Genomic DNA, 16,309 nt, shown 5'->3' on the forward strand with positions numbered 1-16,309 from the left:
TTAACCATTTCAATTTCAATAAATTTTTTTTAGCAAATACAATAATAACGTGAATAGTTCAAATTATTCTATAAATTGTACATGCTTTATTTTCAATAGAAATCAAAGATTATTTAATCTACCTTCGTGACATGGTAGATTACAAATATGATTTTAACAATTTCAATTTCAATAAAATTCTTTTAGCAGATACAATGATAATGTGAATAGTTAAAATTATTCTATAAGTTGCACATACATTAGAAATACAATTGAATGTCTTCAAATTACACAATATCATAAAGCTTGATCTTGATTCCAACGTTAAAATATCTCTAAAGACTTTTAATTCTTCAAATAAAGTTTCACAATCAAAATCATAAAAATTAAAAGAAAAAAATGTTTTTGATTCTTATATTTTTGTGAAATCTTGTTTTTAGTTCTCAAAGTTTCATATCATTCAATTTAATCCATATATTTAACAAAAAAAGTTGTTTTTAGTCTCTCCTTATAGAATTTTCACAAATAGCATTAAATTTTGTCTGACATGACAAACATAGTGTCTTTTTATGTAAAAAAATTATTAAAATGATGTGGAAAAGTGTTTTATTTTTTTAAAAAGAAAAACTAATATGCCTTCCCTAAATTTAATTATAATGACACTACCGAGACTAAAAACAAAATTCCATAAAAGTAAGGACTAAAAACATCTTTTTTTTCCTAAAAATTATCATGCTTAAGTTCAATTTTTTATTGTTTTCTTTTATGTTTCTAGTTTATCCCTTTTTACATTTTACAACCCAATCAAATAGAAATAGATTGGGCCCACATTAGCATTGCTATAGTATAAAATTGTAGTTGCAACCCCCATTTCCAAAAGTGTTAACTAAAGACAAACTGAAGGAGTAGAAAGTGACAGAGAGATTGGAGAGAATGGGGCACAAAGATTGTAAGAAGGCACGAATGGCATGGCACCATTTGATTGTTCTGCGTAACTGTGTGTTTAAGTGGCCAACACGATGAGGCAACAAGGATATTAGAGAGATCAAAGATGCACCGATTAGAGAGAAAGTTCAAGTTGTTTACATAATTACGTTGACACGGATAAAAATGGAGGAAATAATATACCACACTATTCTCTTTATGTTAAACATTGCCATAATTCTCAGTTCATTTCTCAAAATTGTAGGTAAACTTTTGTTGAGAAGTGAAAACATATCCCATTAGTTAACTAAATATTGGTAATTGTTCTTTCAAAAAAGTTACTAATAATTTTTTTTCATGATAATTTTATTATATAATTTCAAAATTATTTATATATATATATATATATATATATATATATATATGTATTATATTTAGATAAACTAAATAATAAAAATTTTGGTGTCTTAATATGGACCCTAGGCAGTCGCCTACCTCAATTGGTGCTTAAGGACTCTACCAAAAACACAAAACAAACAAATTTTAAGGGACTAAGACATAACTTTTGTTGAGAGATTAAAAATAAAAATAAAATAAAAGATCATTTTCATAATTTACCGTATTGACAGTTTTGACATTGACAGGAAAATTATGTATATATATGTGTCTGAAATAAAACATCTTATATAAGAATAAAATAACTAAATCCAAATCATATAACCATACATGAAAAGTTAAATTTTAATATAAAAAATCATATAAATTTTTAAGTGATCACATGACATCGAATTTTGACATTTATGTTAGATTATCCGGTCTAGATTTTATTCTCTCACTCTCATCAGATATCTTTCTCTTATATGATGTCTTCTTTCTAAAATATATATATATATATATATATATATATTTTGCCACATAAGATTAATAGTCCATGTGGCAAACCACATGGGTGTTAACATGAATACCACATCATTACTAAACAGTCCAAGTTAATGACGGGGACGACTAAAAATGGATCCAAAATTTTATGGGAGTAGGAGACCAAGACCGGTCAAAATCTTTATGAGAAACTAAACGCAGAAACCCACCTATGATGAGGAATTAAAAAGTTAATTAACCCTACCATAATTTTAGAAAAGAAAGGACACTACCAATAAAAGCGCTAAGAACTAAGAACTGACTACAAGCCACTGCAACGAGTAAAATGAAAATCTGACCATCCTACTTACAACCGTTAATCCTTGTTTAAAATTTTATGTTAAATACATTAAACCAATAAAGCAACACCATATATCCTGACACTGCTCAACTTCCTTTTCCGTGCTGGATTTGGTGAAGAAGAACAGCCGCCAGCTGCAGTGTTGCTTGTAGACGTCTCTGTGGATCTACATCAGCATCTTCCTGCAAGCTGCTATCCAACTGGTTTCCATTAGCCTCACTTTGTGGTTCCCTTTGAACTATCTGTGACAACTGAGGCACATTTACGATCTGTTGTTGCTTTTGCATCTGTAGCATTTGACTTTGACCCATCTGAGATGCTGAGAGATCAGAATTCACCACATTGTTTTCTGTAGCATATTTCTGGGGTGGTCTGGATGAGTTGTCGGATGAGATAAATCTGGATGAGGTGTCGGATGTGCCAAACCTGTTAATCTGCTGGGGATCAGCCAACGCAGATGTACTCGAAGAGCCTCCCGATTGCCTCTGCTGCTCAAGAAGCGTTGCTGCTAGTTGTGCAAGCTGTTCTGGAGCAAGGGCTCCCACAGGCACTGATAAAGGATCTAAATGTCTTATATCTGGATAAGACAACTTGCTATCACCATAAAATGGAATACCAGAAATTCCACTGGGATGTTGAATCGCGTTTACATCCTGCGCTGCCCTTGGAATGATAGGTTGGTGTTCATCAGCAATAGGTTCTCCAGCACCACTTGATGGCTGCAATGGTAGAGCTTTATTAGAGAAGTTCTGGAGATTTTGAGAAGAAGTCCGCTGCTGGGTAGGATAGTTGTGACTTCTTTCATCATGAAACTCGGACATGCTAGCCACAGCACGAGCTGAATCAGAAACTGATGGAGCTGCTGCAAATTTATTTCCCAGAAATGAAAGATTGCTGATTCCAGAATTACCCATTTCTGGAATAGATGGGAATGTAGGTACACGTACTGAAGGAAATGTAGACTTCAGATGCAGTATATTCTCATTATAGGACAGCAGATTTTTGTTAGTCATTTCTCTTTGAATGTGTTCAGGACCATGATTTAAATCAGGATTCTCCAACCTCAGAATAACACCAGATATGCTCAACCTACCAGGTACCTTCAGTACTTTCTCTGAGAACTCTGATGGAGGAACAAGAAATAAGGTGGTCTTGTCATCCAACTTGGCAACTGCAGCGCGCTGCTTTTCCTCCAGATAATGCATAAATTCATTGTAGCATTCCATGTCAGCATCACTTCCAGGCACAAAGAAAACAACCCAAACACCAACTGCTTGGTAGTAATGCTTTGAAAGCATATCTAGACCAGTTTTTGCAGTGCAATCCAAGAACTCAGGTCTGAAATCAATGTATTGACACTAACACTCAACATAAAACCATTGAGAGGAAAATAATGATAGTAAACTGCATTGGAAGTGCGCTATAGTTGCATGGTTGCAATGTTGGTGAGTGTATTATAATGCCAGAGTTATTAATCAGAATTCTTCCTCACCACAATTTTGTGGCAGAGTTTGATCTTTTGGTTGCCAGCACAAGTTTCTAGAGGGGAGATTTCTATTGTCCACATACAAAGGGGGGATGGGAGAGCTTCTTTTGAGCTAATTAATGTTTCATTATATCTTTGGTTGCTGTAGGGGAATTCCTCATCCTCCTATTCTGTTCTTTTCTATCATCTAATGAACTTTTTTTGTTGGATATTGTATCTATGGCCTTTTGCAATGGGCATATTTTAGGATCTACATAATTATGGTAATTAGACAATTAGGATATCTATAATTAATCTCATTTATTACCCATCTTTTATAATAACTCTCTCTGTTGTATACATGGACACTCGGATTCAATTGTCTATTGTTTTCTTTTCCTCTCAATACTATTGAGTTTTAATTCGAATATTAATAAGATGCTGCATACATGCATGCAAAATAAATAAAAGACGCGACGCATTTAATTTGATAACACAGTAGCATATATGCATAATTAGACAAGTTCAAAAGCTCAAACAAACCAACTTAGCTATATTCTTGGATGACTTCACTATATTAATTTCCACCACTTATTGCACATTTCCTAAATTATTGACTTCGTCTCAATTCCTTTACTGTAACGTATGTGAACAAAACAGCTGTCAACTAATTCTATATAAAAACAATAATAACAAAGCACTTGAGCATTTATCTGAAATCCTTATATGTATTGTTAAACTCCATCTTAAAACCAAATGGCATTAAGATGCTCAGAAGGTATATAAATTGCATTTTGGTGATTGAGGCAGACAATATGAGACTTTCCAACAAATATTTAACAGTTAATTTAGTATGATTCCTCTACATTCCATCCATTTCCATGAATCCAAACTTAGCATGAAGTTACCACGCATTTTACATGTTACCTCCTATGAATAAAAAAATAATAATAAAATAAAAACTCCAGGGGGTAAGTTGAGAAATGTTATACAGTCATTAGATTTAACTGAAAAGTTAATGTTTTCAACTTAAACAAAATTCCTTGTGGAATAAGTGACAAAACAGTAGAGGGAGGCTACTAGAGAAAGAGTGAAACTACAGGGAGGTGAAGTATAATTCTTTTGTTTTTTCCCTCTCACATCTCCATGTTATTTTACCCCTTTCAAAAGAAGTTTATCTAATGAGTCTTGGTAAAATTTGAATAGCTAAGAAATAGAGGAAAGAAAAATCAAAGCTAAGACTACATAAAACTATATAAAAGAGAGAAAAGCACACACATAAACATTTTGAAGGAATATTTAATACTTACAACATCATATCTAGGACTTTCCCAACAGGGAAGCAGCGTGCACAACAAACAGGGGTTCCGCCTTTAGCAATGGTTCCTTCCCATTTCCACTCAGTTAAAGATGAACTATCGGATTCAGGCGTGAATCTTTTCTTCTCAACATATGTTGACTGCAGAGCACCAGGACCCATTTGGAAACTATCATAAGGTTTCCGGCCTTCATGTCTATCTAAACGAGGCAGAGGTGAATTTGGTGGCTGATCAAGAGTCTGGCCATAAGCAAAATTTCCAGTATCAAAGCCTTTATCAAATGGCTTGTGCGGGGGTAAATCAGATAATAATCTCGGGAAAACACGTCTGTGTCTTTCTAACTCAGTGAAAGGATACTCTGGAAGCTCTCTTTCAAGAGGAGGAGAACCAGTCTTCAGCCTTTTAGCCTCATGTAGATAGGGAAGATCGGGCAAGGCCCGTGGATCTTCAGTGAATTCACCCTTTTGAGGAAATCGCAGTGGAAAATCACCCACATGATGTCTTTCTCTTGATGGACTATTCATATGTTCATAGATTTCTTGTGATACTCCTAGTGTTCTCCCCTTCTCTCCAACTTTCCTTGGCTCATATGTGTCAGTTCCACTATCCCATGAAGAACCACTTTTGTTATGATCATAAGGATCAGAATCCCAATTACGGAAATGGTTTGGAGAACCAATGTTGTGATCTGCATTGAAGCTCCGATCCTGTCTGAGGTTCTCAGAAGATCCATCATGCCCTCTTGACTTGTAAATAGGGGAACGAGGGCCATTAAATGATCTTCTCTCACTGTTTGATGAACCTGTTTCACTCTTGGCAAAACAAATATGTACACGGGGATTCCCAAATAACTTCCCCTTTAGATCATCTCTTGCACTGCACGCAGACGTTAGGCTCCTAAAGCGAACAAAGGCATAACTACGACCTGGAAATGTAGTAATCTTCACTATCTCACCAAATGGAGAAAAAGCCTTTCTTAAAATTGATTCCTCCACCTTCAACTGAGCTGGGAACCCAATCCAAAGAACCTCACTGGGTTCTGGATTTTTATCACCTAGCTTGGATTTATCAGAATAATGCGGTTCAGGGCTACCATGGTATCCTCTAAACTCTCTTTGCGAGAAAGGAGAACCCCTTAATATCGAGTTTCGTTCATCCCATGAGTAATCTTCATCATGTTGCATTGCCGATGGTTTATCCTGTGATTAAGAGCGTAACTGTGAAATTATCGTACATTTCAAGCATTTAGATTTTATTACTTTGAAAGAAAAATATTAATTCCATAACCAGATATGAATTACGAAGATTAAGTGATTATCAACATGCACAACATCTTGAAGCACTAAGAATTAACTGCTTAATACAAAGCATACTGTTCTTCTAATGGTGGCATGACACGCTAAACTCATAGAAGTGGAACATGACTAAAATTGCACCATCAAGATTTGAGCACAAATCAAACACAAAAGACATTAAACAAAAAGAATGGGGACAAAATACGTCAAGAAAATAAAACACCCGAAGTTATTCAATAGAACAAGTACAACTTAATCATATCCCACAAGGTAGAATCAGCTACAAGGATCAATCAATACCACCAGGTTCTGTCATTGACCCTAGTTACGAAGATTCAACAAAGTTTTATATTGGCCTTTTAAGTCTAACTTCCTAAACACAAACCTCCAATCCCCTCTTCAGTACACATCTATGAAATGTCCTTGATGGTTACACCTTGCAAGAAGAAAACTATAGGAATGCCAGAAGAAAACCTATCTCGTACAAATTCTCAAGCAACATCCCCATATCTCATCTTTTTCTGAACCCAAAACAGACTCCAGGATGCCATATTTGCATAAAAAAGAAGAAAATATCAAAAAACAAATCACTGTAAGTTCACCTTTTTCATTTGGGTCATCTAACATGCAAAATACTTAGTACTTAAATTTTTCACCATAGAACTGTGTCGATTATTTATGTTTATAACAATACATGTGTTCAGTACACATGAAATCAAACATACAGGGATCTCTATATTATTACTACTGCAATCCATTTCCCAAGATTAATTGAACCAAGTAACCAATCCATGTGTTTGTGTCCATCAATCACTTCATAGAACCAAGAATATCAGCATATGAAAAAGTCTATTTATAAGGAGGGAGGGAGAAAAAGACCAGGAGCTAGTTTTCTACTTCAATGCTGTATTTGACTGCCTAGCACATATAGTACAGAAGCAATGGACCCTTTTAATCATTCACAGAAAAACAAAGACATCCATCAAATCTGGATGAGATGCATGTATGATTCAGTAAACATTAATTCCTAGTATATCAGCAAGAAATTTTAAGAACATAACCAGAATTGGTGATGGATGTAAATGGACAGCCACAGAACCAAACCAGAATTTATAGAACCAATCAAGAAATTTTAAGAAAACCAGAATTTAAAAACCACAAATTATGGTCAAACATAGCATGGCAATCATGTAAGTATTCTGAAACTAGAACTTTAAATGACAAACCAGCAGTTGAACCTGATTGCATCCCAACACAGAATGCATATTTAGATTTACCGTAAGAAATCACCAGAATTCTCAAAACACAATAAATAGCATGCAAGAACTTGGTGCTTCGAAAACCCTACACTCTTCAATTCCTTCACCGCTGTTTCGAAACTCACAGAAAGCACAGGAACTCCCTGGCAGTCAACGAATAACGTTGCTTCAACTTCCAAAGGTGTTTGTGTAATTTCCCCCTATGTTGACAACCCTAAACCTAACTCCACTTTCAGCGCTGTGGTCCGTGTAGTTTCTTCAAACCTCAATGGAGGTTTGTGTAATTTACTCTAAGATTTAACATTTGGAAATATACCCACATCCCTTTTTTAGTTGGCACCCACCACTTTTATCTTCTTTCCACACTAATTTTTCTCTACCAAACAACCAATTAAATTTCCTTCCACCCTCTATCGTTCTTCTTCCCCCAATCTCTCACGAAATTCCTCCCTTCCAAACAGAGGCTTAGAGAGAACACTGAAGTAGTCCAGGCCAGGTAAATACATCAGAGATCTCCTAGCCAAAACCAACATGGCCGAGACTAAGCCCATCCAGGCCAGGTAAATACATCAGAGATTTCCAAACTCAATTCAGTGTTCTCTCTAATGAGTTGGTTGACTTGGACTACTTCCTAGGCCCTGTTCTATTTTTGAATTTAAAGCTTTAGAGCAGGATCACCAATGGATTTCAAGCAAGTGGCAATGGCTTTGATTCGAAGAAGCAGAAATCATTCAATATTCTTTTTTGAGATTGAGGAATTCGGTTCTGAGTTGACCAGCCCTCACTTTTGTGTGTGTGTTGAAATGATTATGGATCCTGTTCCATATTTGGAACAAGTGTCCAATAACACATGTCAGGATCGACACTGAGAGACGATTGAAGCCAGGTGAGCAGAAGTTGATCTAGAAGTTCCCAGGCTCGATATGCAGGGTTCTCTAACCCTAGACCATGATCTTTGTTAGAAAGGAACTGCAGGAATTTCTGACTGAATCAGAAATCGATGAAGCAGTCTTCAAGATAGGCTCCACTTGTTTCCACACCAAAAAATTTGAGTCATCTAGCTTTTTGCTGATCGAATAAGAAAAGTAGACTGGAGAAGTCATTGGGAGAAAATTCACCAGAGTTTGGGGATTTTCTGGTGGCAACTTTGGAGTTGTAGGTGTTTGCAGTGGATCTATAGCCTTGGTTAGGCATCAGTAACTCCGGATAACAGTTATCATTATGAGAGAGAATGAGAAAGAAGTATAGAACTGAAAATTTGTAACATTGACTGTGAGTAATGAACAGAGGGGTTCTATAATTGAGCAAGATTCAAGAGGTAAATTCTAACTGACAAAACAGAAAGTAACTACCTTTGGCTGTCTAACAGTGACAGGTGCAACCGTCCGACAGTGACAGGTGGCCTACTTAAAGCCTACTATAAGGCTATACACTAACAGCCCTAAATTAATTCAAGCATTTAACCATAAAGAACAAGAGCAACAAGGATTGAACTCCTAAACATGTGGCAATTGAAGCTTTGATATGTCAAAGACAAACCCTCTTAAAAGTTTAAGCATTAGGTTAAAGCAATTGAAAAACTTTACATTTATAAATCCTAGTCCAAATTTCCAAAAACATTGCACATAATTTTAAATGGAGGCAACCATGATACATGTTTGTGTTTTCCTTTCGGAGGTTGTCATTTTCCATGTACTCTATTCAATAAAATCATTTCAAGTTTATCCTGAAAAAGCAAATCTCCATTTCAATATAGAGAAAAAAGTAGAGAGAAATTTGGATCTAGGAAATTTTCTATAAACGTTGCCTCTGACAGCAAAATGGCTGTGCTTTTTCCTCTACAAACTACTTTATGGAATCACATTATCTGAATTCCAAAGTACAGTTTACTATTATAAACCAAATATGCCATAAGCAAAAAACTATTAGGTGAAGACATGTGAATGGTTTTATATTAGATCTCTAACATAAGCCCTCTAGCAAGAGCCATTGAGCTTATAGCATGGATAAATTACCTACCTTATGTGGAAATTCAACTTATAATTGGAAAAATGGGGGCAACCACTCAGTCATAAAGGCTTCGGTACCATTACGAACCATCTCAAAAGCTTTAGCTGTTAAATGAAGACTAGTTAATGAGTGGGATGCCAATTCAGTGGTGAAAGCTACACATGCTAGCCCTAGGAAACTTGTATCTCAAAGTTATGTTTCCTTTAGATCTCTTATTTCCTTGGGTTTGGGTGATGGTTCTTGTGCTAAATTTTGGGAGGACATTAGGGTAGGTATGTTTTTCCTATACTCTTTCTACTTTGCACAGAAAAATAGTAGCAACACACTATTCGTTCAAACCAATTATATCAATGGCGAATGGTGGAAGGCCAAAATTCTATCATATAAACACACCATTGTGGCCTATGGCGCTGCCATAACAGGCCTCCCTTCACAGATTGCCTATGGTAGTTGGCAAAAGATTCGCCAATAACAACATTGGTTCAAACACACTATTATTGACTACAATCAATTGGGATTCATGAAATAATATAGGTCTCAATCTTTATTTAATAAATTTAACTGATAATTTCATAATTTTTGTGAAATATACTTTATAATATAATTGATATGCTTTAATTGTATAGCTGAAATTAGGGATTTCCTTTCTTATTTCTCATTATTAGGTTTCCCTATTTAAGTATCCATTCTAATTATAAAGACACTGTGTGTGGTGAACATACAACATAGTAAACTACCTCCTTACATGGTATCAGTGATTTAGTTTTTTTTATTTCTAATCCCTCTCTTCTTTTTTTTTTCTTTTCTGTTGAGCCACAGCAGCTACTATTTTTTTTTGTTGTGTGAACAGTACTGCGACCACCATGAGCCTTTCCCATCGCTACTGCAACCTCCTTTCACCTGTGACTACACCATCAGGATCGTCTCCCTCCGATGAACCCAACGCCACCAGTCCCGCCGCCCCACACACCGCCAAACACAGCTTTAAGCTCTAACTTCATACTGTGTTTGGTAGACAAGATAAACTAGCAAATAGTAATATAATATGCAAATTGGAAAAATTATCCCAATGAAAAGTGGTTGTAGTGATGCAATTAGTGATTACGGTAACAATGATAAAAATGGTGGTGGTGGGATCAATGGTGGCAATGGTGTTAGTGATGACGATTACAACAATTATTGTAGCATCAACGGAGACAATGGCAATGATAAAACAACAAGAATGGTGTTGGCAATACAATGATACTAGCAATGACGGAAATAATGATAATGGTAATGATAATAGTTGTGGTAACAACAATGCTAATTGTAGAGACAATGATGATGGCAATAATGTGGTGATGGAAGTGTTGTTAAACAACCATGCTATAGTGCTATTGCACAGTAGAATTTATCATATCTACAATTGTAACTCTGTCCCCTATTGCGAACACTATCATTGTTGGGGTTGCATCATTGTCTTGCATTCTTTTGTCCGTCGTTGGTAAGTTTCCAGCTATTTGAACTTCAGTTAATATTATGCCAATATTTCTGTATTTTATTTTTATTTGCATACAGCTTAATTAATTATATATAAATATATAATATAATTAATGTATAATCATATATGTCAACTGACATGTAACCCGTATATGGCTGTGATGCTACCTACTATATGATATACTTCCTCCGTCCCTAATTAATTTGACCCTTCCAATTAATTCATGTCCCTTAAGAAAAACAGTTAATTTAACTAATCAAATTAAATCTGTTAATTATTTGTATTATCATTTCAAAATTACCTTTTTCTTATCTTTGTATCCACTTAATTGTTTTTCATTAATATTTAAAGAGAAAATAATTAAGGATATATATAAAAAAATAATTAATGCATCTAAAAATTCGAAAATAATATTATAAAAAGAGAAACAAATTTCTAGGTCTTATAATTAAAAACAAAGAAAGTAGCATATTGTTGGCTTTCCAACATTTTCTACAATCCACAATTGACAACATTAGGTGATGATAACAATAGAAGTGTTCGTTATGCAATTTGTAGTGATAGTGATGGTAGTTGATGGTGGTGGAAAAAATGACAGTGGTCATGACATTTGCATATAGTGATTGCAATAATGATGATGGCATTTGCAGTGATAGGAGTCATTCCCAATAGTGATTATAGTAGTAGCAGCAAAGGAAATTGTGGTAATGGTGGCAACAATTGCGGTGAAGAGTTGGAATGAAGAAGTTGCACACACGAGGTATGAGTGAAAAGGGGAAAAAAATCTCTCACATCCTACTTGTTCCTAGCCCAACTTCTTAGGATAACTTTCGAACTAATGAAAATGATAAGATAAGCTTATCATATCCTATCGACTCACCAAATAATAGATTAAAATGATATATATCTTATCTTATTCTATCTTATCTTTGGTTCTGAAACATTTTTTTATAAATGCATATCCTTGTCCTCTCTTGATAGCAAACTGAACTGTCATACTTCTTAAATTTAAAAGATTGATATATTTCCAGATGTTATTTTCCAGAAAACTGAATGATAGAGAAGTTTGTTAGCCTTGCAGGTCTTTCCTCGTTTATGGATGGGAGGATGTAAACTTCTTGCTCTTCCATAGTGCATTCTGGTCAATCCTTCCATTTTCTTACTCATTCACAATGCAGGAATATATTCCTTCTGGATTAATACATTGTTAGAGATGTATGATTCATGCATATGTTCCTGCCCGTACCCAAGTTCATACTTTAATTTGGGCAATACTCAGTCACCAACATGAAGTTGCCATAATGTCACAATATAAATAATGGTGTATTTTGATACTCTAATGGTTTGAGGACAATAACCATAATCACAAATGGAAGCACTTTTTCCTGTAGATTAAATGAAGGAATTTGGAGCTTTTGCTGGAAACAGATATAAGAAGCAAAAAGTATAGTTCAGTTCTGGAATTGCAGTTCAGTTCTATGCAAGTACAAACATTTATACTTTGTTTATAGTGATTCTTACAAAAGAACTTCATGCAGATGTTCTTGAGATTTTTTTGTTTTTAATGATGAATCTTAATAATGATGCAGGGATTTCACTAGAAATGCAAATATTAATGACCTGTTCCATGTTCAATGACTTCACAAAGCCCTTTTATGCAAAGTATATTGTTCTAGCTCCAAAACTATTTGATACTACATTTATACTGACCACTAACAACATTCATATGGATTGAGCTGTGCCATTTGATGAATATAGAATTTTCCCTTTAAGAGCAGTTTCCTCAGTGAGTTTCTTTATATTTTAGGAAGGAGATCAAAGCCTCGTGGAAATACAATAACCATGCAGTTATTGTATTGGATAGAAGCTAAACCTTATTTTCAAATTAAAGTTTTACTCAGTTTGCCGTAATTTTTTTTTTTTTGTTTCTCTCTTGGTTTTATGGATATCTTTGGAGGTTACTTTTGTTTACCTTTGCAGTATTTTCCTTGTGTTATGCCGTGTTTTCTTTCTGTCTACAAAAAAACCGTGTTCTCCTCTTTTGTAATCCTTCTATATATTATAAATTATATCAATCAATAAAAGCAAGCATGATAAAGTATAGTTTACAGGTTTATCCCAAACAAATGCAAGTGCATATATAAACATCTGGAATTGCAGTTCAGCTCTATGACTAGACATGAGAAGGAGTAAGGCTCCACCAACTAAAAGAATAGCAAGAACTAATATACTGAAAACTATAAAAGCATCTAAGTAGGCTATGTATGCTACAAAAAGCCAGAATTATCCAAAAATGGAAGGTCGCATTATGTTGTAACTTGCACATACTTGCAAAGATCATAAAAAGTAAATGGAAAATGACAAGAATACAAATTTAATGTTGTAGGCCATGCAACTCTGATCTCACCTCCCACATTTGTGTTAGATATTGAGCAATGTTTGCAAAGATTCAAACACATGAACACTGAATAGATATCACTGCCTCTTGCTACAATTTCTCATAAGTAGGCTGGATGAAATTTTGGACTTATTATTGACCAAATATGTAGTCCTGTTAATTAAATGTTATGACTTTTTCTGCAAAACATTAATGCTTTATGTTCTCTAATTAAAGGATATAGTTATTACTTATTATTAGTTGATAATGAACTATGGCAACCTCATTTGAGATCTGCTATGCATTACATCTGTTGCTTTTGATGTGGAAATCATTGGGAGTGCAAAATCTCATCAAATTTGAAAATTACCAAGAGGCAAACATGAAAGATTTCTTGCCCCAAGATTCAACAAAATGGAAAACCAATGCAAGACTTGAGAAGGAGTATCAAGCAGTTGAGAGTGAATGCTGAAGGGATCCACTAGTTGGATGAGTAGGGTTATTATTTTGTAGCCCAGTGTGGAGTGAATTATTAACTGAAAATTAAAAGAAGTAACTTTCGGCCATGCTCTTCTTAACAGTAAGGTGCATATTCTGGAGCACCTTAATTTGATGAAATGAACCATATCAAAAATCACACATGGAAAGCAATAACTAGTGTGTAGTATTCCATCATTTTTTTTCTGTGCAAATTTTGCTGATTTATTTCAAAGCCAATACTATGGCCTGGATTAAATAAATAGAACTGAACTGAATTGAACTTCTGCGGTAGATTCATATAATCAGCTGGAAAAGTAACAAGCAGTAAAAGGTGGGCAACACTGACCGCCTTTGCAAACTCGATTCTAAGTGGGTTGCCAGCAAGAGGAAAGCCTTGCAGTGCTCTCAAGGCATCAATAGCATCCTCATCCATTCTGAAATTTATGAAAGCATAGCTGCGGCCGGGTTGGAATGCCACATTCTCCAGTGGTCCGTACCTCAAGAAATGGTGAGCAAGTTCTTCCTCTACAATATTGTGGGATAGATTCCCAACCCAAAGATGCCTGGAAGGAGGGTTGTTGCGGCTGCTGTTGCGGTTGTCACGTCCACCAACCCCATTCCCCCTATTATCATCACACCTAGAAGGATAATCCCTCCTAAACCGGTCCCTTCCTCCTCCTCGACCCGACTATTGCCAAACACAACACAAACAATTAAACATGATAAATTTTCACCATTCTCCTTATCTCTCTCACAAAACTAACACAACCAAATCAAAAACATAAATCCACACGCACGCACACAAACAAACAGTCAAACAGACATATAATCAATCTTGCAACTAAGAAAACACAAACAAAAACCAAGTGTGCAACACTTCGGTTTTCATTTTCTGATTTCACTTCTAGTTACAGGGACGGCCCAAACCCTTGCTTAAGGCCACCAGAAAATAAATATTATTTAGTATTCATATTTATACAATTATTTATTATTAGCTGATCTAGTATAGTAGTAACTGTTACTACAGTGTGCTTTTCCCTTAATGAATGGGCTTCGAATACTAACAAAGGAAAACTTACTTTTATTTTTGTAAAGCTCCTAATTTTTTAAAAAGGCATCACCTCAAAGTTTGCTTTAGGCTTAAAATATGTTGGGCCAGTTCTGCTAATTAAATAAATATCACCTTGTTTACAATCTGTTCCTTGTACAAATCTTGAAAACCAGGGAATAGATTAAAAACAATGTTGCAGTTTTGTAATTAAAAAAACAGAAAATGTTTTCTCAAAGTAAAGTAGTAAGCAGTCCAAGTGTTCCACTCATCTCCACTCCATAACAATCGCATCAAAATGGCCTCAGAATAATAACAGTAATAATAATTAATCAATTAATTAGTTAATTAACTAATTAATTAAAAGAATGAACATAATTAACAACCAGAAACCCCAGTCTCAGAATTTGGGGGTGTGAAGATGATCCTTGCGACTTCAACAACAACAACAAAAAACAAATTAACAACCAAAAACCCTAACTATAGTTAGTGTGTGTGAAGTTGAAGGAAGGTTTGAGATAAATGAAGTAGTGAGTGGGAGCAAAGCAGCGAGAAAGAAAACTGACCATGGCGGAGTGAAGAGGCCAATTTGAGAGAGAGAGAGAGAGAGAATTCGAAACTTCTGCTTCACCGAATTGGTTGATCGAGATAAGAGGGAACGTTGATTCTTCTTCACTCACTGATACAAAAGGGAAATGCACCGATCCAAAATGGTAATTAGGTTAAAGGAAGTGCCCCTTAAAGCTTTTTAATTTTAACGCTTTCTGTCTTTATTTTTAACTACAAAAATTATGAAATTATCACTTTGTTTTTACTTTATTTTCTCACTAGTGCGTGTGATGCCTTTTTTGTTTTTTGTTTTTTTGGAATACGGGCTAATTTTTTGATTCATATGTAACAATATATAAATAAATTTATATTAGCCACTTTAAAAATATTTAATATATGAATCATATTTTAAGAAATTTTTTTATTAATAATAAGATCTTATAATTACTAATTTAAATTCAACTATTTTTTTTCAAAAATATTTGTAATAATTTTAAAGTTTAAAATTTTAGAACTCAATTATAAAATATTTAAAATAATTAAAATTTATAAATATAAGTTCAATTATTTAATTACTAATTTATTTCATTGAGTATTTTTCATTCTTTAATATTATACATATTGAAATTAAATAAGAAAGAAACATCCAGTAATTCACATATACAATTTCCTATTTTCTATTATTTCTGCATGTAATTCTAATAGTATATATTGAAAAAGTAAATGAATATATATATATATATATATATATATATATATATATATATATATATATATATATATATATATAAAGGTTGAAGTTTTTTAAACCATTGAATTAAGATTTTAATTTTACTATAGCCCTTAATATGATTTAATAAATAACAATTAACAATAACCGTTGATTTAATTTAATAAAATTGAAC

At 34.2% G+C, this 16,309-nt stretch overlaps 1 protein-coding gene across 1 annotated transcript; it reads right to left on the minus strand.

Moving 5' to 3' along the window:
* Window positions 1–1,994: 1,994 nt before the first annotated feature.
* On the minus strand, window positions 1,995–15,585 carry LOC114381817 (flowering time control protein FPA-like). Its single transcript, XM_028341040.1, has 4 exons — window positions 15,422–15,585; window positions 14,154–14,495; window positions 4,898–6,105; window positions 1,995–3,460 (listed from the first exon to the last, which is right to left on the minus strand). Exons 1-4 carry the CDS (start codon window positions 15,422–15,424, stop codon window positions 2,209–2,211), a joined length of 2,805 nt encoding a protein of 934 aa, XP_028196841.1. The 5' UTR covers window positions 15,425–15,585; the 3' UTR covers window positions 1,995–2,208.
* Window positions 15,586–16,309: the final 724 nt, after the last annotated feature.

The sequence above is a fragment of the Glycine soja genome, chromosome 13, assembly GCF_004193775.1.
Source record: "Glycine soja cultivar W05 chromosome 13, ASM419377v2, whole genome shotgun sequence".
In the NCBI taxonomy this organism is placed as follows: Eukaryota; Viridiplantae; Streptophyta; class Magnoliopsida; order Fabales; family Fabaceae; genus Glycine; species Glycine soja.